This window comes from Sturnira hondurensis, unplaced genomic scaffold (assembly GCF_014824575.4).
Source record: "Sturnira hondurensis isolate 20B ecotype Veracruz unplaced genomic scaffold, ASM1482457v3 Scaffold0008196, whole genome shotgun sequence".
NCBI classification, from domain to species: domain Eukaryota; kingdom Metazoa; phylum Chordata; class Mammalia; order Chiroptera; family Phyllostomidae; genus Sturnira; species Sturnira hondurensis.
The window spans coordinates 22427462-22451456 of record NW_028080827.1 but is presented as its reverse complement, the minus strand read 5'-3'; the positions used below and the strand labels follow the sequence as shown (position 1 = coordinate 22451456).

Sequence of the window (23995 nt, the reverse complement as noted above, 5' to 3'; positions counted from 1 at the left end):
CATGAGCTTGTACTTTCTTATTACTGGGCAGTATTCCACTGTATAATAAACACAATTTATTTATCCATGTTATTGTCTACAGATTTTTGGGCTGTTTTCACCTTGGGGCTATTATACATAAGGCTGCTATGAACACTGTTATCAAACCTTTCGTGGACATATGCTGTCATGCAGGATGGGTGTACTGTGTGGCTGTCACACTCAAAATGACTGAGTGAGTAGAGCAGTGAATCTGCATCAAGTTTTGTGTGAAGCTTGCACATTTCTCCAGAGAAACTATTCGGATGATTCAGAAGGCTCTCGGGGAGGATGCAATGAGTGCAGCACAAATGAAAGTGTGTCACGCACACGTCAAAGATGCTTGAGAATCTGTCTAAAGTGACCCCCGTTCTGGAAGGCCTGCAACAAGCAGAACCCCTGAGAATGTTGAACATATACAGGCTGCAATCAACAAAGATGGGCAACAGTGTGAGAACTAGAAGCTGTTTTGGGGATTCTTAAAACTACTGTGTCTAAGATTTTTATGCAGGATCCTGGCATGAAACTTGTGGCAAAATTGTTCTGCAGCTTCTGCCACCAGAGCAGAAAGAACATGGCACTGCAGTCGCTACGATTCAGTCTGCCACCAATGAACCAGATTTGGCACCCTGTGACCTCTGGCTTTTTCCAAAACTAAAACCACCTTTGGAAAGGAAGAGATTTCAGACCATTGATGAGATTCGGGAAAATGTGGCAGGGCAGCTGATGGCGACTCCAACAAATGATTTGCAGAATGTTTTAAAAGTGGAAGAGATGCGGGGAGACCTGCGTGAGAGCCCAAGGTGCCTACTTTGAAGGGGACTGAAGCGTTATTGTCCTATGTCCAGTATTTCTTGTATCTTTCTTCTTCAATAAATGTCTCTGTGTTTCATATCACATGACTGGATACTTTCTGGACAGACCTTCGTGTATTTAACTTTATTAGAAAGCTCCAGCTTTCACAAGCGGCTGTTGCCTCACCAGCACTCAGTGTTGTCAGTCTAGCGTGTGCATAGCGGTCTCTCCTTGTGTGACCTGTGTTTTTAAAGAAGCCGTGCTAATGTCTGCATCCATGTTGCAGTGGAGTCCGGGAGTCAGAATTTGAGCTCAGATATTGTGATTAACATTTGCCAGCTTTTTAATGGCCGTGCGCCTTTGAAAAATGTAGCTTTTCTCAGAGAAATACAGATTCAAGTAAGCTGAAATTTCGAGGTAGCCATAAGCTGATGATTAGACCAAATTTAAGTTGGAAAGGAATACTTTTGTATTCAAAACACACATCACTGTAGGCTTCTGAAAGGAACAATAGCCACCTGCTCTGAAGAGACCAAAAATCTATTTCTGTTTCTATTTTTAAGAAATCATTGAAATTCGATAGCTGACTCCAGCCTAATGGGAAAGCTTCACTCTTGGTGATCAGCTACAGGACTGTTGAGCCAGCTCAGTCTCACAGAATTTCTGTTTTACCAGGAGGTCGGGTGCCTCAGATACCTCACGTGTGTGTGCAAAGAGCTGAAGAGCCAATTCTTGATCCTTCACTCAACCCTGAAATGTGTCCACAGATTGCCAGGGGGCAGAGTCTTTATTTGTTGTGGTCATATTGCTTTCCATCTAAAGGTTCTGAACTTAGAAATCATAAGATGCATATTTTAAACAGATTTATAAAATATAAGGTGAAGCAATCTGGCCATTGCCAAAGGGGGTATCAGTTCTTAAGTGACTGCTTTCTAGGTATATTAGGTTTCTCTGACCAAAAATTTTGTGACTTAAACACAGTTTTTTTTTAATCTTAGAGTGCTGTTATATCAGCAGTCCAACACACACAGAGAAGTCCCTCCTGGATGTTCTGAGGGAGAATTCCTTGCCTTGCCTTTTCCATCTCCTGGGGGCCGTCTCCATTCATTGGCTTGCAGCCAACTTCAGAGCCAGCAATGTGACTTCTCTGTGACCTTCTGTAGTCACATCTCTCTCACTGACATAGCCCAGAAGGTCCTCTACTTTTAAGGACTCATGTAATTAGAATGGTCTCATCCAAACAATCCGGGAATAATCTTCTCATTTTAAGATCCATAACCTTAATCACATTTGGAAAATTTCTCTTGCTATATAAGATAACATATTCACAGGTTCCAAGGATTAGGGTGTGGACATCTTCGGGGGCCATTATTTTGCCCACTATATCAAGAAACAGAACCAATACCCAGGGATCGAATCTGGTCACTTCATTCTCGTGGCTGAGCCCCGCTGCGGTGATGCTGCTGAGGCACAGGTGCTCCCAGGAAGTGGAAATTCATCCGTGCTGCTCTGGTGTAGGAGCCATGAGCGTGGCTTTTGTCCCTCTGGAGGTGTCTCAGATGGAACGGATGGTAATGCCAGCAGCTGTAATTGTCTGCTGGTAAAGTTAGGCGACTTGCAACATGAATCTCAGATACAGGGTTGCTTAGCTATGATCTATCCTTTGATGTTATGAAAAATGTTTTGTAAGGAGAGAGAAGCCATTATATTTTGCCATGAAACTCATAACTTAGGATTGGAAAAAAAGACTGAAATTACTGAATGTTCAGATGTAAGAACAGTCTGCAAGAGCCCTCCTAGATGTGAGCACTCATGTGCGAAAAAGCACCCCTCTTCTGATCTGGTCAGCATTGTGGTTTAGCTTTGAAGGTATATGAGAGGCGGGAAGAGTTCTATCCTGGATCTACAAGGTGCGGGGTAGGGAGGAGAGGGAAAAATGATCCTGGTTTTTCATGTTTCATTCAAGAACAGTATTTCTAGTGGGAACAATGTTATAAAGAGCGTTTGGGTTTCCTAGCTAGCCTAAATATAGTATCTTAAAAAGCAGTACATTTTCATGAACTATTTTTCTTTCTTCATTAGTATCTAGATAATATGTAAACTTAGTTTTAATTTCTAGTGTGATCCAGCGGTATTTAGAATGTTATTTCTCAATTTACAAGAGATACTAAATATTAAGTGAAGTATTTGGGGGAATGCAGTAGAGCAGAAGAGTCAAAGTTATTAGTTAATTTTGACTTAGTAATGGACAAACTTGGGTTTATATGTAATGAAATATGAGAAGGTAACAGCTTGCAAAATGAAAAAGCAGAGCCAAACATCAAAAGTAATTGTTGAGTGGAATTAAGATATTTAAAGATATGTGATAAAGCCACAGAAATTTAAAAAAATAAAAATAGATTATAACATAGATATACAGGAAGGGCAAAGTAGGCTTACAATTGTGAGTACCTGAAACTGAGCTCCTCCTTGTATTTATTAATTATTGTATCATTTTTCCATATGAAAAACTATAAATCTACTTTTGTCCCATGTATAAACAAAGTTGATGGAATAAAGCAAATTATGCCAATTAATACAACAAATGTAAATAGCCCAAATTTCCCCATGGTAAAGGGAAAAAACAGTTTTAACATAAAAAGTAAGCAAAGTTATGCTAGAGAGTTGAAGAGCAAGGAGGGTATATATAGTAGTTTCAAGTGAAATGGAGCACAAGACCAAAAGAACTAAGTGAAACATAGAAGGACATGACCTAGTGTCAAAGGTATAATGAACACGCAAAGAGGATGTAACAAACAACAGAGCCACAGATGACATAAAGCAAAAATTCTGAGAAATAAGAACATGATCAAAGCACAATCCATTTGATCACCTGTTTATTTTAGAATGCTGTAAGTCAAATAGAAAAATAATAAACAAGAATACAGGTTTCTGAAAAACCCAATTAACAATTTCGATTATGTTTACAAATGTATTACAAAGGTTTATATTATGAATATTATCTTATACTATTTCCTCTCCTATAAGAAGAAAATATAATCTTCTCTTACATCCATTGAACATTTACCATGTTATCATAGACATGCATTTGTCCACGAAACAATGATTATACTGTAAGTTCTAAATAATAATCCGTGACTTTGCACTTCCTCTTCAGCAGACCTGGACTCCCTACATTTCCAGTCTGGGCTCCCTAAGGCTTTCGTGGTGAGCAAAACACAGCCTTGTCCACAGTCAGTCATCAGCAGTGGGAGGAAACTAGTTTCTTTAACAAACACTGTGGGCTCGTACCTCTTCCAAGGGCTTCACGAACAATACCAATGAGAATTTATACCTTAACTACAAAGAAAAGATTAGTAAGAAGCTTAAAGAAACACTACCCTGGTAATTTTAAAATGCAAATTTTGAAAAATGAGATTCCATTTTTTATCTATCAGATTACAAAAACAAACATAAATTATATCTGGAGTAAGATATGTAAGGTGATTGTATTACTCTCATCACCTTCCTCAGGAGTGTGAATTGAACAACCACTCAGAGGAACATTTTGATAACATGATTTTTTAAACTTTCTAAATTTTAAAAGTTTGTTGATCAATTAGTTGCATTCCTGGAAATTAGAATAATGAAGAGTATGTTCAGATATTTAATACATGAATTTCATTTCAGCTCTTTGCAACAAGATGGAAACCAACTAAATATCCTAAAATAGGAGATTAGTCAAGCAGATTATGATGCTCCTACGCAGTGGTTACTCTACCGTTTGCAGTCAATAGAATAGGTTCTGGCCGCAGACTTCCTGGATTTGAATCACTGCTCTGCTTTTTAACAGCATGTGACTTTGGACCACTCAACCTCCTTGCCTTAATTCTATCAGTATTTTTTAAGAATGGATAATAGTAGTACCCACTTTTGCTGGATTGTTTCATAGGAAAAAGTGAGTTAATATGTGTAAAATATTGCAAGCACTGTCTACTACTTAGCAAATTTTACCAATGTCATGTAGCTGTTAAAAAGGGCGTAGTCATAGACTATTTATAGTATATTAAGTGAAAAAAGTGGATTTTGAGAGAACAATGGGCGTATGACATGATCTCGGTTTTGTTGATTGACATTGTATAGAGATATTCATATCTGCCTATACATGTATACAAGGTTTCAAAGGATAAGCTAAAGGTTCATTTTCAGGCTGCCTCTGAAAATATTGGTAGTTTTTTTTTCTTTTAAGTCCTTTCATTTTCTGATTTTTCTGAAATGAGCATGTTCTGCTTTTGAGACAAGGGGTAAAAAGTTACTTCTTTAAACAAATAGACAGTCATGCTCCCACCAGCTATTTAGTTCCCATCACCGGAATTTGAGAGGGTAAACGAGAAGTCCTTTCTGCTTTGATGTAACACTTGAGTCTCCAAAAGAGCACAATGAAAGTGTTCCTGCCGTGTACGACAAAAGTAAGGCCTGCTTGAGTATGGTAGGTAGGGTAATAATATGGGTGTAATAATTTATAGTTTTAATTTGAATATTTCACCTAAAATGTCATGTGGTGTGCTTGAATATGATATTGTTGTGTTACAGAATTACATGCTTATGATTTTTTAGTAAAAGATTTTGTAATAAAAGGGGATGGTATTTGTGCCAGATCCTGTATATGAAAAATAGTTGGGTAATTTTTCACTTTATTACATACATTTCTAAGAGCATGTTTTTACTTATACAGTGAAAAGCCCTTAATTGTAGCACTGAGAGTTTCTCTCTGGGTCACTTAAATACTATAGAGAACTGAAAATTTATAGGTTTCAAATCTGTTTTCCTTCTCCAAACTGTTCCCTGGTGTACTAGCAGACAAAGAGAATGCTGCAGCCCCTGGGAGAACATGGCGTACCAGGGACTGTGGACCTGAAGGCAGCCAGAGGGGGATCGCAGAGGAAACAGCCCTCTGGAAAGGGACTTAGAGCCTGCTGGCTGGGCCCCGGAATTCTCCGGAGGAAAGGCAGCATTTGCACAAAGGAGGTCTCTCCTGCAGTCCATCTCTGAGATGTGAAATCCAATATTTACACAAAGGCTTAGCCCAAGGAAGGCGTATTTTTGATCCTTGGCTGTAAATGCTTAGTAACTGCCTAACAACACACATACCATGGCTTAGAATATCCATAGACAGGGATGCTCTCTGACAGAGCCTTGGGCAGAGCGATGTTGACCTTGCAGCCCATATGCTTTATTAAAGTTTCTTGCCTTCAGTCACCGTCGCCGCATGAATTCTTTTGCAGCCTCCAGCACGCTAAGCAAAAGCCATAGAGACATGGCAAATTAATTTTTCCCCGAAGAAACGGTGAACATTGGTTTTTTATTTGTTTTGGGAGTTTTGGGTGCCATGAGGTGAAAGTGGCTCCTCATCTCATTACAGAAAAAATCCTGCCATGTTGATTTGTATTTCCAGTTTAAGAACTTCCTGTCTAAAGCAGAGAAGCATCTCGGTTTGATGGACTTAAGGGTATCTGTGGAATTCCAGCGGTGCCCGCACGGGCCATGTCTTGCTAGGAAAGCAGATACTTTGCCTTTTTCCCTGAGAGACAGAGAAACTCCGTCTTTGTTGTCAGTTATTAGAATATTCTAGTCTTCTTCTGCTTCGTTAGAGAGCCTCAGGGAGAGAACTTTGAAATGGACGTTACTAAGCTCGAAATAGTGGTAGTTTGGGGGCAATGATGGTTCCCTGAGGGAAGGGATAGTGTTTACTTTCGTTGTCATTATTTTTCTACCATGGAGCCCTGCTTGGCCCAGGGTGAGACTCCATGAATAATGATTGAATTCATAAGTCATGAAGGGAAAAATTATAATTGTTATCTGTATTGGTGGCAAGACACCCCCAAATAAGCCTATACAATGAAGGCTTATTTCTTGTTCGTATGAATTTCAGAGGTCTGAAGTGGTGTTGTACATGTCTTCTTTCTGAGGCCCCCAGCCACTGGGTGGGGCCTGCCCACCGGTGTGCTGCCCTGGCTCCAAAGGGCTGGTGGGGCACATCTATTCCAGCTCCATGTTCGGTGATATCATTTGGGTAGCCTAAAGTCAACTTGCTAATACACCATGGAAATTGGCAAACACTTTAGATCAGAATCTGTTTTTGTTTTTTGAGAGCCAGTTTATCAACACTCTACCAGAGTCATGGGACACTTAAGAAGAACAAAGGAGCTGGCAGAAAATCACAATGTCTCTTTAGGCCAAAGCCACTCACCTGGCCAAGGATGACAGCAGGGACATGCTCTTCATTTACAGGAGGCCCTGCAAGTCATGTGGCAAAATGGGGAGGGAGCGAAAGGTTGTGAGCAATACCACAACCTGCCCCACGGTCTGAGTAGTTATAACTGACCAAACCCCAAAGTGGGACATGGGGTACGGCTGAGTGTTTTAATGATGCCTATATATATTTTAACATTAATTTAATATAAATAATACTACTTGTTAAACAAATGCTTACAATATGCCAGGTGCTATATACAAGAACTTTCTATCCATGATTTCATATAATTCTCACAACAGTCCTATGATGTGGGTACTGTTATTGACCCCCATTGCCGATGAGAAAACTAAGCCTAGAAAGTCTAGTACTTTAGATGGGATTCCCTGCAGACAGACTCAGAGAGTTGCCTAGGATTGCTGAGCTGGGGAGTACTCTCAGTAGATCCGCCTGTAAAGAAGTGAGAAGTGAGAAGGCAAAGGGAGAGCCGTGGTCTGCCGTGGCCTCCGCCCACCCTGCAGGCAGTTCTGGAACTGNCAGTCCTATGATGTAGGTACTGTTATTGACCCCCATTGCAGATGAGAAAACTAAGCCTAGAAAGTCTAGTACTTTAGATGGGATTCCCTGCAGACAGACTCAGAGAGTTGCCTAGGATTGCTGAGCTGGGGAGTACTCTCAGTAGATCCGCCTGTAAAGAAGTGAGAAGTGAGAAGGCAAAGGAGAGCAGTGGTCTGCCGTGGCCTCCGCCCACCCTGCAGGCAGTTCTGGAACTGAGATGGCCCTGGAGGGTTGTTCTCAAATCAAGACAAGGGGCTCCCAGCGGCCACTCATGGGACTCCCCAGAAGGGGCATAGCCTTGAGCAATGCAGTTGCATTTTGCTCTGTTGGCAAGAGCAATTTCTAGTGTAATCTATCAACAGTGATGTATGCAGCAGCTGGAAAAAGGAGGTATTGGCCTTTAAAAGGGGGTCTCGGCAGAGCACCGCAGTATCCACTACAGTTAGGTAATATGTCCAGGATCACACAATAAAAGGCTAGAATTTAGACCTGGTTCCATCTGACCTTAAAGTTTATCCTCTTAACCCCATTGGCCTATGGTGGTTCCATTTCCCCATCTATTTCATTCAGTGGCTACAATCTGATTAGATAATGGCATTTCTGGTACTTGTTTATGCTTTAAAGAGTGACTGAAACAGAATGCTTGGATTTAAATTGTTTTTTAAAGGAGGTAAATGGCATTCTGCCTACACTTCGGGGGAGGGCGTGTGCTTGTGCTTGCAGGGCCGGCACTGAAGAGTGGGAACGTGGGTTACACGTGACAGTGTGTTCGATTAACAGTCCATGATGATTTCCTTCTTTCTGTCCTCCACACAACTTACCGGGTCAGGGTCACAGCAGCAACGGTGAGATTTGCTTCATATGTGAGAGCTGTGCCAGTTTACGCAGGGAAACTTGGGTCTGTTAGTGATAGGCTTTCTTACTTGTCCTGAAGTTAACCTGGGCCCGTTGAAGGGCCGGCTCTTTGCCCAGGGATTGCCCCAGCTCTCCCTGGGTCAGAGCCTGGGTCTGCCACTGTCAGAGATAAACAAAGTCAAGCACTGGGTGACATAGTAGGGACAGATTTTAATCAGTGATATACTTTTATGATAGGAAAATGGGTCTAGCATTAACGGGTCTCAACTTCAATTTTTACAGAGATGACTGGGCATTTTAAAGGGAGAATGAAGGAGGAGGGGGGAGGTAGGCAGGAGCTCAGCGGAGTCAGATAAGAGAAAAATTACGCAAAGTGGGAAGGAGGAGTTGGCTCATGTAATACCCATTTGGTTGTGCTAACAGGCGATTACTGAGGTTAGGCTCCTAGCCTCCCCCAGAGACTGGGAGACAGGGCCCTATCTGTAGGGAATGCCTGGAACAAACAGTAACTTCTTTTGGCAGCCTTGAGTTTTCTCAGACAAACACTTTAAGGGGGGTTAATGTTATCCTAGGGATGTGGCCTTGAGGTGTTTGAAACTGTGTTAGTGTTTTCTTCAAGTCTTCATAGGCCAAAGTTGAGGCCTCATTGAGAATACAGCTCAGAGGAGCCTCAATAAAGTTTGGCCACAGAGAGACTCTTTGTCATAACCAATGAGAAAGAAGCAGCAGTTGAGTGGACAAATTCCTTACTCATCAGACCTCTGACACCAGTTTTATCCGAAGCCAGGAGCCTACTCTACTGATGAGAAATCTCATGCACACACATTCACGTATTCTCTTACACCCTTCCCCACTCTGTACTCACGTTCACACTCACACATATATGCACATGCGATCACATAGTTTCACAGTCTCTCATACATACTCAGATAGTCTCTCTCTCTCTCTCTCTCTCTCTCACACACACACACACACACACACATTCTCTCACCCCTAGACTGTGTATTTCAGTTCCCAGGCTCAGCTACTCAGTTTTCAAATCACAACCTGTTCACTCCCCTAACCCTGCTACTGGGCTTAGAGACAGGGTGGCACCTCCAGGCAANATGCACACACATTCACGTATTCTCTTACACCCTTCCCCACTCTGTACTCACGTTCACACTCACACATATATGCACATGCAATCACATAGTTTCACAGTCTCTCATACATACTCAGTCTCTCTCTCTCTCTCTCTCACACACACACACACACACACACATTCTCTCACCCCTAGACTGTGTATTTCAGTTCCCAGGCTCAGCTACTCAGTTTTCAAATCACAACCTGTTCACTCCCCTAACCCTGCTACTGGGCTTAGAGACAGGGTGGCACCTCCAGGCAAGCCAGCCTCTGAGGCTTCCTTCTCATGCCACTACAGTGAGCTGGAACTGGGGTTGGTCCAGGAACTCCCACCATCAGAGAAACCAGAGGAGAGATCTCTTCGTGGGGACATGAGGGGTACATACAGGAAGGACAGAAGTTTTAGTGAGGAGAGTCCAGTCCTGGGCCACTCAGCTTGGAAGGTCCTCAGCTTAAAGCTTCACTTGGTGAATTCTAATTTGTTTATGTTATTCCACATTCAGCTTAGTTTCTTCCCAGGTTTCAGGTCATTAGGGAATAAAGCCAGCATCGGCCCCCAATCCAAAGCTTCTTGCACTTGCCATAAGCCCCTCACTTTGAAGGGGATCCTTTTCAAATTCACCAAAAACCTTCATGCAGGGAAAAGAAGTCGAACATTGCATAGGTTAACTAGCCATGCTATGGTTTACATATTGTTTGATTGTTAAGCATAGTTAAACTCCCTCAGAACCTATTGTAATCCCCTTATCAATCCATCTTCTTTGGTTTCACATGCTCTTACCATGGGTTTGTTTTGCTCCTTCCTTCATGAGTGAAGGAGGAGTTTTCTTCTTTGGGAGGAGAAGCGAAGCGCACAGCTGTGGAATCGGGCCACGGTTTGTGTTTGGCCCTTCTGTGTGTGAGTGTTGGACCTGATCTCGTGCGTATCCTCCCTGAGCCTCCGCCGAATAGCAAAACGGTGGCTGGGTTTAAATTGGGCGCGTATTAAAACTCCCGTCAGCGTTTCTGGCTTAGCATAAATGGCCAATATAGTGCAGCTATTAGAATTTCTTGCTTTTACTTTTTAATTATGTAATGTCAGTATGTAGTGAGACTCAAAAATCAGTATTTCTTCAAGAAGAATTGTTATTCTCTGAGGGGAGGGGGAAAAGGGCTTCCTACAGAATCGCATTGCGTGGATTATCACTTCCCTCCTATGTTTCGTGCTGACCTCGGCACCCGAGAAGAAGGTGGAATGGGTTACAGTCCTGAGCAACATGTGCCCTGACAGAGTTTCCCTGGGGAGGCAGAGAGGTTATGCCTGTAATTTCAGATCCCAGACAGCCAGGAAGCTTCCTGCATTTGCCCCAGTTTGCCTCCATCCAATAGTTGTAGTAAATTGGGCCCAGGAAGCAGGGGTAGGTGGGGAGGGGATGCAGCATGGGGAAGGGAATGGATGACACATGAATAATGTTTACAGCAGGAAAGGAAAGGAGACCCTGTCTTCCGTCTGAGCATGCTCAGCAGCTGGGCTGGGCGAATGCACGGGCAAGTACGGAGTTGGTCAGGGTGCATAGAATGCACTCCCCATTTGCTGAGCCTGAATAATAATAGGATTTGAAATTTCCTCTATATGCACTCCCAGATCGAGCTCCCAATCTCCTGTAACACTTTGTCTTTTAGGAGACGAGGGGAGCCTGTCTGGGTGGGAACTGGAGGAGGAGGTCGGGAGAGGAGGGAGGAGGAGGCGGAGTTCTTTGTTTCTCTCCCCAAGCCACGGACAACTTGCCATCTTCCTGGGAGAGCTTGGTTATTCAGAGCATGCTCTGAGTGCTTGGCTGGAAATTCTTCAGCAACATCATTTTTTCACTCTCATTCACTTTCTAATCATGACACCTTTTCAGGAAATTGGAAAACAAATATCTAAGGAGTCAGAATGTCATGCCAGAGCTTTATAAACAGCTTCTAATGGCATGTACAGCCAGAGACACTATAACGAAAACACACACTAAGTATTTGCATCTTCAGTGTGCTGGTACAAATTCACAGGGTTGCTCTGTGGTCCTGAATACAGACCATCTCTGTGAGTACAGAGCAGGAATTTAAATGCTTCTGAGAATCAAAACTAAGCAATAATAAAGTTCTTCTATATCAGATGTAGTTTATAAATGTGATCAAAAGACTATACTATAAAAAAACCCATATGTAAATCCTTACAATAAGAGCATTTTCTAGTGATCAACAGTTTCCAGGATTTTTCATTGTCTCCTGCTTAATTTCTACAATTTAGCAAAGCTTCAGAGAAAGGTTTCTAGATCTTTATCTTATAATGCAGTTGTTTATCAAATACCAGAACAGTCATTTTCCAGGTAGAATGTGTCCTCGGAATTGAACATCGATGCAAAGAGGGGAACTCTGCAGATAAATAGATTTTTCCAGTTCACTTACTGCTTTGCCCTATAAAATCCTGCAAGTGAATGAGGCCAGCCTTCTTTGTCAACTACAGAATAACTTTTTTCTAAGTGTATAGCAGCACCTGGTTAACAATTCTTTGGGGGGTGAGGATTAACTTAAATTACTTACAAAATTAATTGCAAAGCTAGAATATAAGAAATCAGGTAGCTGTGTAGCCAAAGGGATTTAGCCTCTGTGCTCCAACCTCCAAATGTTACTGACGCATAGGTTATATGCCTTACTATAATAATAAAAAGGGGAATAAAACTGTGGTAGCCCAGCCAGCTTTTACTCATTCAAAAAAAAAAAAAGAGCTATGAGTTCCAAAGTAACAGTGAAAAAATTTCTCCTTTAGAATTTCTCTCATTGTGTTGCTCACTCTTGCAAATAAGACCCTCTTTTCTTCCTTCATCCCGTGGGCCCCTGGAAAAAGTTCTTGAGGAGAAAACTTTTACCCCAGATTATAGTGCAGCTGGAACCTAGTGATAAAGAACTGAGTAGCCCTTTCAGCAAGTGTTGCCTCATTCTGTGCTTTTTCTTACTTAGTTGTGCTGTTGGTCTAGCCTCCCAGAGTCTGAGTACATAAAGCACAAGTGTTAAAGGAATCTCCTCTTTAAATGTCCCCAGTCAGGGACTTCCGGCCAAGATGGAGGCATAGGTAGACACACTGTGCCTCCTCACACAACCAAAATAAGGACAACACAAATTTAGAAGCAAAAAAATAACCAGAACTGACAGAAAATTGAACTGTATAGAAGTCCAACAACCAAGGGGTTAAAATAGACACATTCATCCAGACTGGTAGGCGGGGCGGAGTCAGGTGGCTGGACGAAGAGGGGTCGAAGCAAAAAAAAAAAGAGGTGGCTTGCATACCCCGGGCGTGGGGAGGCAGTGGGCCAGCCCACTGAGGCACGAAAGGTGGCTGGCTGACTGAGCAGCCCCACATTCCAGCACAGATAAACCCAGCCAGGCAGACCGCACAACCCAGGGTCCCAGTGAGGGGAAATAAAACCTCAATAAACAGACTGAAAACACCTGTGGGGGTTGAGGTGCTGGGAGAGACTCCCAGCTTCACAGGAGAGTTTGTTGGAGAGTCCCACAGGGTTCTAGAATGTACACAAACCCACCCACACAGGAATCAGCACCAGAAGGACCCAGTTTGCTTGTGGGATGCTGTGGAAGGGACTAAAATCCGAGAGAGAGCAGAGCAAGCACCATTGTTCCCTCTCAGACCCCGCCACCACAATAGTGTCATAAGGCAGCAACTGGGTTGCCCTGCCTAGTGAACACCTAAGGCTGTGCCCCTCATACATAAAAGGTGCAACAAGACCAAAAAAAATGGCCCAAATGGAAGAACAGATCAAAGGTCCATAGCAAATACCAACTAAGCGATGAAGAGATAGCCAACCTATCAGATGCACAGTTCAAAACACTGGTGATCAGGATGCTCACAGAATTGGTTGAATTTGGTGGCAAATAGATGACAAAATGAAGACTACGCTAAGTGAAATGAAGGAAAATGCACAGGGAACCAACACCGATGGAAAGAAAACTGGGACTCAAATCAATGGAGTGGACCAGAAGGAAGAAACAAACAACCAAACAGAAGAGAATAAAGAAACAAGAATTCAAAAAAATGAGGAGAGGCTGAGGAACCTCCAGGACATCTTTAAACATTTCAACATCTGAATTATAGGGGTACCAGAAGGGGAAGAGGAAGAGCAACAAGTTGGAAAAGTTATTTGAACAAATAATAAAGGAGGACTTTCCCAATCTGGCAAAGGAAATAGACTTCCAAGAAGTCCAGGAAGCTCAGAGAGTCCCAAAGAAGTGGGAACCAAGGAGGAACACACCAAGGCACATCATAATTACATTAGCCAAGATTAAAATGAAGGAGAGAATCCTAGAAGCAGCAAGAGATAAGGAGACAGTCATCTACAAAGGACTTTCCATCAGACTGTCAGCGGATTTCTCAAAAGAGACCTTACAGGCAAGAAGGGGCTGGAAAGAAGTATTCCAAGTCATGAAATGCAAGTACCTACATCCAAGATTGCTGTATCCAGCAAAGCTTTCATTTAGAATGGAAGGGAAGGTAAAGTGCTTCTCAGATAAGGTCAAGTTCAAGGAGTTCATCATCACCAAGTCTTTATTATGTGAAATGTTAAAGGGACTTATATAAGAAAAAGAAGATAAAAAACATGTATAGTAAAGTGACAGCAAACTCACAGTTATTAACAACCACACCTAAAACAAAAGCAAAAGCAAACTAAGCAAACAACAAGAACAGGAACAGAACTACAGAAATGGAGATCACATGGAGGGTTAGTAACTGGGGAGTGGGAGGAGGAGAGAGGGGGGAAAGGTACAGAAAATAAGTAGCATGGGTAGTAGGTAGGAAATAAACAGGGGAAGGGCAAGAATAGTATGGGAGATGTGGAAGCTAAAGAACTTATGACACATGGACATGAACTAAAGGGGGTGAATGTGGGTGGGAAGGGGTGTGCAGAGTGGGGGGGGATGAAGGCAGAAATGGGATAACTGTAATTGCATAATGAATAAAATATATTGAAAATTTAAACAAAATAAATAAATGCCCCCAGCCAGTCAACAGATATGTGTGAGCAGGAAGGAAGAAGGTAAATAAGAGTTAATAACAGCCAATGTGTATTCAGCACACACCATGTACTAGCATGATTCTGGGCTTTAGGTATTATATGTGATGCAATGCCCACAACACCCAAGAATAAGAGTATTCTTCTCTATTTATGGATGAGGTAAAACTATGGGTAGAAGTCTGAACAGCCAATATCAGGCAGCATTTATTAATTCAGAATAGTTCCCTTACCTGGCTGGCGTAGCTCAGTGGATTGAGCGCGGGCCTGCGAACCACATGATTGCGGTTCGATTCCCAGTCAGGGCACATGCCTGGGTTGCAAGCCAGTTCTCAGCTAGGGGACTCATGAGAGGCAACTATACATTAATATTTCTCTCCTCTCCTTCCCTTCCCCTCTAAAGATAAAATAAATAAAATCTTTAAAAAATATTTTAAAAAAAGAATAGTTCCCTTAACCACTACCCTTAAATAGAAGGAACTTTCACATTAGTGAATCCACTAAACCCTCACAATAACCCAACTACAATATATTATTATTATTATTATTCCCATCTTATCCATCGGAATAACTCAACCAGAAGTTAGTTAACTTTTTCAAGGCCACACTTAATAAGGGCGCAGAGCCAGAAGTTAAGCCCTTCCAAAGCCTTTGTTCTTTCTACTGCCCTACATCACTTCCAGCAAGCATTTGGCATGCATATTCTCAAAGAGGTTTAGTGCCAAACTTTGTATTAAATAAAGCAAATATAAGAGAAAAACATGCATAGGACCAAGAGATATAATTTTAAGATTCCATCTTTTTCACTGAAAGAGTAGATGAGGCATGTGTTAGCAAGGAGGAAAGTGGGCTTTAGTTTTCAAAGAATGCATGTGGGAAAGGGAGTGTGTCACTGTAGTTTACTGGAGGGATGGAAGGATGTGCCTGGGCTGCTGGGTGTTGGAGTTTTGTACCAAGTTCAATGGCGATGGCTACAAATAATGGAAAACTCTGGCAAAGAGACTTGAAGTTAGTTTTAACAAGAAGCCTAGTGGTAGGAGACTTCAAGTGTTGGTTCAGCTGCTCAAAGATGCCATTGGAACTAAGGCTCTTTCTCTTTCCAACCCTGCTCCCTTATCATGTCGGCCTTCTCCTCTTAAGAATCACAAGACATTTGCCATAAAGTCAGGGACAAAATGGAAGAAGAATGCACCTGCAACACTGGTACCATGTTAGGAGAGAAGCAGAGGCTTTCTCAGACTCCACCCACCCCCAGATGATTTCCACTTAGGTCTCATCAATCAGCAAGGCCCATGGCCACCCCAGGAGACAGGGAGGCTGGGGAAGCCAGCGCTTCCCCGGACATGTGCCCCCCGGAAGCTGTATCCCTATAAGGATGGAGTGGTGTGGGAAATCACAAAGACAGCACGCCTTGGTTTAGGAGGCTGGTGTGGAGAAGAGCTAGGGCAACAGGGCTGTACTTGGGAGGAGGAGGAGGATGTTAATGAGGAAGAGTGTTATGGTGTTTTTCATATCTATCTTTACATTTAAATGACCCCAGAGCATCACACCTGTGATGCTTCCTTCCTTCCCTCTCCTGTGCTTGACTCTCTTCACTCCTTCTGCCCCAACCCCAGACCAATAGTCCTTTGGTATAAATAATGTTGATAATTATAAGATCATCGGATTTCATTTTTTAATTCTTGCAAATCATAGGTATTGAATAAATTATTGCTGAATTAATTATATAAGAAATAAAGAAATTCCAGGCAAATATTAGCTGGTAAGGGCTTTTGACTGGATGGCCAGAAGTTCTCACTGCTTCAGAGGAGAAACTACTCAGGAGCCTGTGGAAGGCATCTGGAGGCCACTGTTAATAGAATCCAAGTACAGATGTTGGCAAAGTGGCCCAGTTCAGACAAAAGAGTCTGAAGAGGCTGAAGACTTAGGTGTCAGGTCAACACAGCCTTGTGTGATCTTGTTACTACTTCACATGGTTATAGCTCCATGGTTTTCTTCTTCATCTTTGCAGAGCCAGCTCTCCCAGGCGCTGAATGGGCTGTCGGACAGGGCGAAAGAAGCCAAGGAGTTCCTGGTGCAGCTCCGCACCATGGTCCAGCAGATCCAGGTACCACAGCAACTGAGACCCCAGGGGTTAAGATGTCACTATGTGGTGGAAGCATTTATCCATTTCTTCTCTTTTATTTTATGTGTGGTGGGGAAAATCCCACTATTTTCTTCTGCTCTGTGTCTTCTAATACATACAGACACACATACAGGCCAACTTAAAAGATATCCCTTCTTGAAGTGGTTATGTTTGCCAAAAAGGCAGAAAGAACCTGGTTTTCCAAGTGGTTCCTCTCTTCTACACAGAGGTCCTAATTCCCCACTACTGTGTATTTAGAAAGAGGCTTATTTCTTTGTGAATTTAGAGTCACTATTGTTGAGTTTTTTTAACTCTATAGGTTCCCCAAACACTTTGCAATGATTATGTTTTATCTGATGGTAACAAACAAGTCACACTATCTCTTTTTTCTTTTCTTCTTTCCTTCCTTCCTTCTTACTTTCCTTCCTAGCTTCCTTCCTTCTTTCCTTTCCTCCTTCCTTTTCTTCCCCTTTCCTTCCTTCCTGTCCCATAGGAATGCTTCTCCCTTACTTAGATACTTAAATATTTTTCAGCCATGCTCTCCTGGTGACTACAATTTCAGATTGCTCTATCTGGACATGATGACCAACATATCAGCCAGCATTTGGAAGCTCAACGGGAGAAGCCATAAATCACATGAAAAGCCAAAATAATGACTTTCTACACTGTTCACTGTTCTTTTCAGATTTACCTCACAGAAGTAGCCTTGGCTCTGGCCTCCAGTAAATTGTCTTTCTGAGCTAATAGTTAACCCTTGTCAAGGCAGAAATGGCTTTTTAAATGTAAGCCAGCTTTCCAAAGCATCTCACACTGATTTCTTTGCCTATTTTTGGCACATATGCCATGTTAAAAGTTCTGATTCCCTAACAACCAAATGCTTGTACCCTTCCTTCTGTTCTCCAAAGGAATAGAGTCCCTTCTTTTCTTTCACTGGCATGAAAAATGCAGCCCCAGGCTTGCCTCTGAACCTCACCTCCTCATCAGACAAAGCTTTCTTTCTGGTCTAAATCAGAGCCTATAAGGAGAAGGCTCCCCCTTCCCTCCCAACACTGCCCTGCATGGGGCATAGAGAGCTCTTCAATGATACCTTGCAGGGGACTTCTCTGAGAACTCAAAAGCAATTGGCATGAAAGCCAAAACTTTGCATTTGTGGAAGTTGTTGCTCAAGCCATTGCTAATACTTGCCTTACACAAAGAAGACCTTGCATTTGAAAATGGCCACAAAATATCTATACTTATATTAAGAGAGAAATACAGTTCTTTGTGGCTTTGGTGTAAATTAAAATTTGATAAGCTAAGCTATTCCTTCCTTGCCAGTCCCCAAAAGTTTACAGTTTACTCAGTTGTGTTATTAGTGTAATGAAATGAAATTTAGCCAGTTATTTTGGAGATGCCCAATGTGCATTGTAGACAGACTTCCTCTTCATCGTCTTCACTGGGGATCTGTGCCCCACAAGTGCACAGGCCAGGTCTGTTTGCTCTGGCAGCCGGGGGCACCCGGGCACTGTGTGGCTGAGAAGTGTGCCCTCTCACACAGGAGAACAGCGTGGAGTTTGAGGCCTGCCTGGTGGCCCAGTGTGATGCCCTTATTGATGCCCTCAACAGAAGGAAAGCCCAGCTGCTTGCCCGCGTGAACAAGGAGCACGAGCACAAGCTGAAGGTGAGAGCTGCACTGCGGCAGGGGGGGGGGGGGTGCGGCAGAAAGCCAACAAGCTGGGCTCCCAGGACCGAGATGGGCAGGCTAGACGGGAGGGGGAAGCAGGATGCCCGCAGCCGGGGGTGGCCAGTGACCTGGCTGACAAGGAGTGGGCACAGCCTTTATCCACCACTCACTTGTTCATTTAACTCACCAATATTTGTTGAGTGACTTTTCTGGGCCAGAGATTGCTTTGGGTATAGGCATAATAAAGTCAGTCAAAATTCCTGCTCTCGTGGGGCTTATATTCTACCAGGAAGGATTAACAATAAGCAAGGTAAGTAAGTAAAATGTCTAGTATATTAGTAAAATGTGCTAAGAAAAAATAAGGAAAGAGGGATGGGGGTACTGAGGATGAGGGTTGAAATTTTAGACAGGGTGGTAGGAGTGACTACACAGAGATATAATGTATTTTTGAATCAAGAAATAGAACCTGTACTTTCCAGAAAGCAAACAAGATCTGTCTTAACTTTGAAGTGAATTGTGCCTTTGGACGGCTGTACAGACTTGTCATCCCACAGCAGAATCCACTGCTTACAAGTCTGGCTCCCTACTGGCAGGACTGGTCTTCCTGGGGACATCTGATATCCCATTCACTGCCCAGTTGGAGCAGGGCAGCAACATCGGAGAGCAGGCTAGATAGATGGGAAGAGCCCAGCCCAGGGAAGCTCAGAAACAGAAAGTCAGCAGAGGTACATACACATGCCCAGTAGACCTCAGGGTGACTACCAGTGGATGGTGGGTGGGCAGTGTGCCGTTGTGGCCTGGACTGAGGTGGGAGAAGACATGAGGTCTGACCTAGGCTCCGTGTTGGGGTTGGGCAGCCAACACCAGGGAGTTTCAATGGTGGGGAGCAGTGAGTGGACTCGCCTTGGGGGAGCCGGTTGCTTGTCACCAGTGAACAGTCCAGTTGGTGACAGATATTCCCTGCATGTTTGGAACAGGCTCTAGTCCCTGAAGGACAAGACAGGTGCCATTTCTAAAAGACTAGGGTCCAATAGAAGAACCAAGGAAGAGTTTGAAAGCGAAGAAATAAGAGAACACGGCTGACAAGATTTGAGACTAAAGCTTGGTGGCAGGGAAGCTTTGAGCCAGACCAGTACCCAGTTTGTAGTTCCCAGAAACAAGGCAAGAAACGAGGTCCTAACAGGGTCATGAGACCTCAGCGAGACCTGCAGCAAGACTGGCAGGGCTGAGCCCTGAACAGCAGAGTTGCCAGTCCTTCCTCTGTGCCCCACTCACACACCAGGACCCAGAGCCCATGAGGTCAGGGAGCCAGGCGGCACGAGACAGAACACCGTTCCCCCGAGGAAGCTGCCCACCACTCCGCACAGGTGAAGAAACCCCTACTTCGAATGCCTCCTCAAAGCACCCTCCTCCACTCCCCACCTACTGCTCCTCAAAACACTCTTAGAGCCATACTCTTGCTGCTTCCTTCTGCAGAGCCAGGGCAATAATATAGCTGGAATATAAAACTTTTTCCCCTGCCTCTGTGACTTGCCCAGCTGTCCCTGTGAAGGGACCTGTGGAATGGAAGTAGACAGAAGGCCACTCTGTGACAATGGGATCCGGGCCAAAAAGGGCTCTCGAGAGGGTTCTTGAGAGCTGTGCCCCATCATCAAGTTCAGTAGCAAGACCTCCTCTGACCCTGTATCAGAACCATGTCCCTTTGAGCATTCCTGATGAGACAGCAAAGCAGAACTGGGTCCAGGAGAGGCTCAGCAGATTCCTCGATAAAGAGAATTGCACACCTGGAAGTTGAATCTGAACCAGGAGTTTGGAAAGAAAAGTGCCTGGGGCTCCAGTGTTCACAGAGCCTTGGCCTCTTCTTTTAGAGAACAGGCCAAGGCTGTAACACACCTTCCAGAGCCACCAATACTGTCTCCTGGTGGTGAGTCATCTTACAATCAACCCTGAGGGGCACTGCACCAACCCCGCCTGGTGGAGCCTTTGCCCTGGAAACGAAGGTGATCAGGAAGGCACTGAGCTCTCAAAGGAGGTTCCTCAGGGGCCTGTTCATGCTGAATAAGGGCAAGTTTTACTTACATGGCTTTCTCTAGCTCATCAGTTTCCAGGCTCCCGTCTTCTAAAGTCTGGGAATCACGTAGGGCGAGTTCCCTACAGGACCACTGGGCAGTGTCTCTTGGTAACATATGTCGGAATCCCTAATATGTGGGGGAGGCGGGAGGGCGCAGTATTAAAGCTACTGTTTTCACCCACGAAGTTTCCTGGAAGTTTCACCATGTCGATATCAATCTTACAGATTTAGCTGCAACAAATCTAGAAAATATTTCTGTTCCATAAACACTTTCGCCCAAGATAGTCAGGTTAGGTCTGAATGAAAATTCTAAAGTCGCCAATTTAAGATCTGAATTAAAATCTAGAAATGCTCTGAGATGTGAGTCTGTAGTTGCCCAGTGAGCAACACAGAACAAGCGTGCTTGGCAACCAAGCCCTGACTTTCCTAATAGCAATACTGTCAGAGAAGCAACAGAAACAAAAATGCTGGGGACACTTGGTTTGAGGCAGCACTGTACACATTGTGGTACAGGGATCAACTCCTCAATTCCCCACAGCACCTCTACAAGGTGGTTATTACAAATATCCCCATGCTAGAGGTGAGAAAACTGTGGCACCATGATATTAAGAACTGGTCAGAGGATCCAGAATTCCAGTGCTGGTAACCTGGCTTCAGAGCCCGGAATCTGGACCATGACACTGTACTGCCTCTGGCTAGTAGAAGCACAATGCGCAGAGGAGGCTTGTCCCCACCCTCACCCTCTCATCAGTCAGCCAGCACCTAATGCACACCTGGTAGGAGCTGAGTGCTGGCCGGGGGGTGGGGGATGAGAGACAGATGACCCAGGATGAGTCCTGCCTTTGGGGACCTTACATTTCAGTGTGTGAGATAAGTCACACCCACCATGACTCCAGTACAGGTAGGTAGAGAGTGAGCTCCCAGACACCAATGCCATAGAAGTTGGGAGGGGGGCAAAGTTACTTCCAGCTAAAAGGGTCACAGACTGCACCCTGGAAGAGCTGGCACTGGAGTAGCCCAAATTTGGGGAGGTGTGCACTAATGGTGGCTTACATTCTTGCCTTCAGGGTTTGGCAAAGCCGAGAGGGAAGAAGGTGGCGATTAGCACAGTGCACCCTGGTCTTGCTCCAACCAGATAGTTATGAGGACTGACAGATGTTTTTTGTTTCTGTTGCTTCTCTGACAGTATTAAAAGATCGTCACTATAGCCCTTCATTTTAGCATGCTCCAGAAACCCAGAATTTGTGTTGCTATAGTAAGCACTCAAAGCACCATTTGAATCACACAGAGTGCTCTAAAGTGAAAACACAGCTGTGTATATGAAATGAGCTGGACAGCTGAGGTTTCCCTCTAAATATGAGCCAGCCATTTCAGTATCTAGCCATAAAACTTCAACTTTTCCTCAACTGAAATCTGTTTTTAAAAATATTGTAGACACTTTTCTGGCACAATTAAACAGAATACAATGAACAATTTGTGATAAGTCATATGGATGGTGACTATAGTGGCCACTCCAAGTTTCTATATGGGAGAGATATAAGGGCAGGAATGGAAGAGGAAATTGAGAAAGCATCATTTATTTCTATCAAAAAGTGGCCGAGGGGCATGAAAGCTCCCCAGTCCTGCGCTAGTGTTGCTTCTGCAGGATGGGACTACATGAAAATTAGTTATGGGCTGTGCTGAGGACACAGATAGAGACACACAAGAGTGGCTTTGACACATCACTGGGACTCCAGGGCCGTGATGGTGCATTGGTGCCGGTGGCCTGACCCATAGGATACACTAATGCTTGGGGGGCTGCTGAGCAGAGGCAGCTGCCTGTCCCCATTCCACCCAGGGGGGGGGTCCCCTGCCCCAGATCCCAGAGGGCTACAGAAACCAGACACAGGTGGCTGGTTGTCCCCCATGGCAGCAAAGCGCTTGTGTCTTCTGTCTCGAGGGATTTGTTTCTCTGCTGTTTCAGCTGATTGTATCTGTCACTGCTTCTGAAAACAGCCAGCAGTGCTGATGCTGTGACTGCTGATGCCAGCCTCCATGTCTCCCTCTCTCGGCTTTTCTCCTCCGCCTTCCCCCTTTCTTGTCATTGCTGTTGCTACTCAGATTTGTGAGAAAAGACTGGCCTTTTATAGACATCACTTGCCAAGCACAGTTCTTCTTTCTGCCTTCGTTAGCTAACCCATCACTCGCAGCCAGCAGGGGTAATCTTAGGGTCTTCTGCTTCCTTTGACCAAGTTCTCCGGGGGCCTACTTTTTGCTGACAAAAAGGAGAGTTTTGTATGTGTGTGGTTTTCTGGCAACTTTCTCTTCTTGAGCAATCCAAAAGGCTAGGGATGCTGGAAGGAGAGTGTATATAAATACAGTCTTTGTAGTCTACTCATGCCCCTCTCTGAAAGCACTAATGGCTTGAGCAGATTGAATACTTCTGGTTCTGAGGAAGATGGAGCAGAGTGGTGAGAGTGTCGTAAAGACAGGGTTTGAGGACACGCTTTATCATGTACTGGGTCTGTGACTGTGGGCAAGCGAATGTCTCCATTTCTTTCCCCTGTGTGTACAATAAGGCTAGATGTAGTCGTTACCTCGTATGGCACTGAAAAACACTGAACACAGTACTCAATAAATATTCGCTATTATTACTGGTGTTATTACTGAGAGAAAATGACTGGAAATCTGGTTCATTCAGCACACCACAGAAGGGCTCCTACGGGCTGATTTTTTACAAATAATCGTTTATAGTGAAGAATTCGCCTATGTGTGGGTGTCACTGTCCCTGAACCTCGGAAATTCTTTAGTGGCCTGAGTTTATAATTGGTCACCCTATAAAATAGTTCACAAAGTTTGGTGAACTATTTTTAAAAGCTGGAAAAAAAGGCTTCGAGACATATGCAGTCGTGACCACATTCTAGGAACACCATTTGAAATGTAAATTACAATGAATACTATTTTGTGGTTTGAAAAAAAAACACTAGGAACCAAATATCTGTTTTTAGGATGTGGTAAACTAAAGCTGATGTCAGAAAGCTACTGGAGAAAAGAAAAGCTTTTGAGCTTTCAAGAAATATTACCAGTCATATTTGGAATTACTGGGCAGCATCCCAGTGACCAACAGAGCAGACTGGATCCCCAGGGTTCCTGTTCCGTCTGTATGGTTTGTTAACACCATTCCCAGATCTTCCTTAGCTGAGGAGCGCCCCGAGGACTGTCCTCTCTATCTGTGACTCTCACAGGGGATTTGTGACAACATTTCAATTAAAATGTTTTATTAATGAGATCTATGCTTTTTTTTTCAGGAACTTTACAAACACTGTTTTTCTTTTGCTAAACCCAAAGAAAGATCTGAGGATTATTTGTATTTATGTAATTTTCAGAATTTGAAATAATTTTGCAATCATCCTAATATTTTAAGATGAATTCAACCCTAACTGCTATGGTTCATGGGTTGGGCATTGTCTTGCAAACCACAAGTTCACCAGTTCAATTCCAGGCCAGGGCACATGCCTGGGCTCTGGGC

At 43.7% G+C, this 23995-nt stretch overlaps 1 protein-coding gene across 12 annotated transcripts in view; it reads left to right on the top strand.

Moving 5' to 3' along the window:
* Nucleotides 1-23995, top strand: part of TRIM9 (tripartite motif containing 9) — a 102462-nt gene that overhangs the window by 36788 nt on the left and 41679 nt on the right. For all 12 annotated transcript variants that reach the window (XM_037054289.1, XM_037054288.1, XM_037054286.1 and 9 more), the window contains exons 2-3: nt 16640-16735; nt 18291-18413. In XM_037054289.1, coding sequence (XP_036910184.1) covers nt 16640-16735; nt 18291-18413 — 219 coding nt within the window. The remainder of the gene's footprint in view (nt 1-16639; nt 16736-18290; nt 18414-23995) is intronic.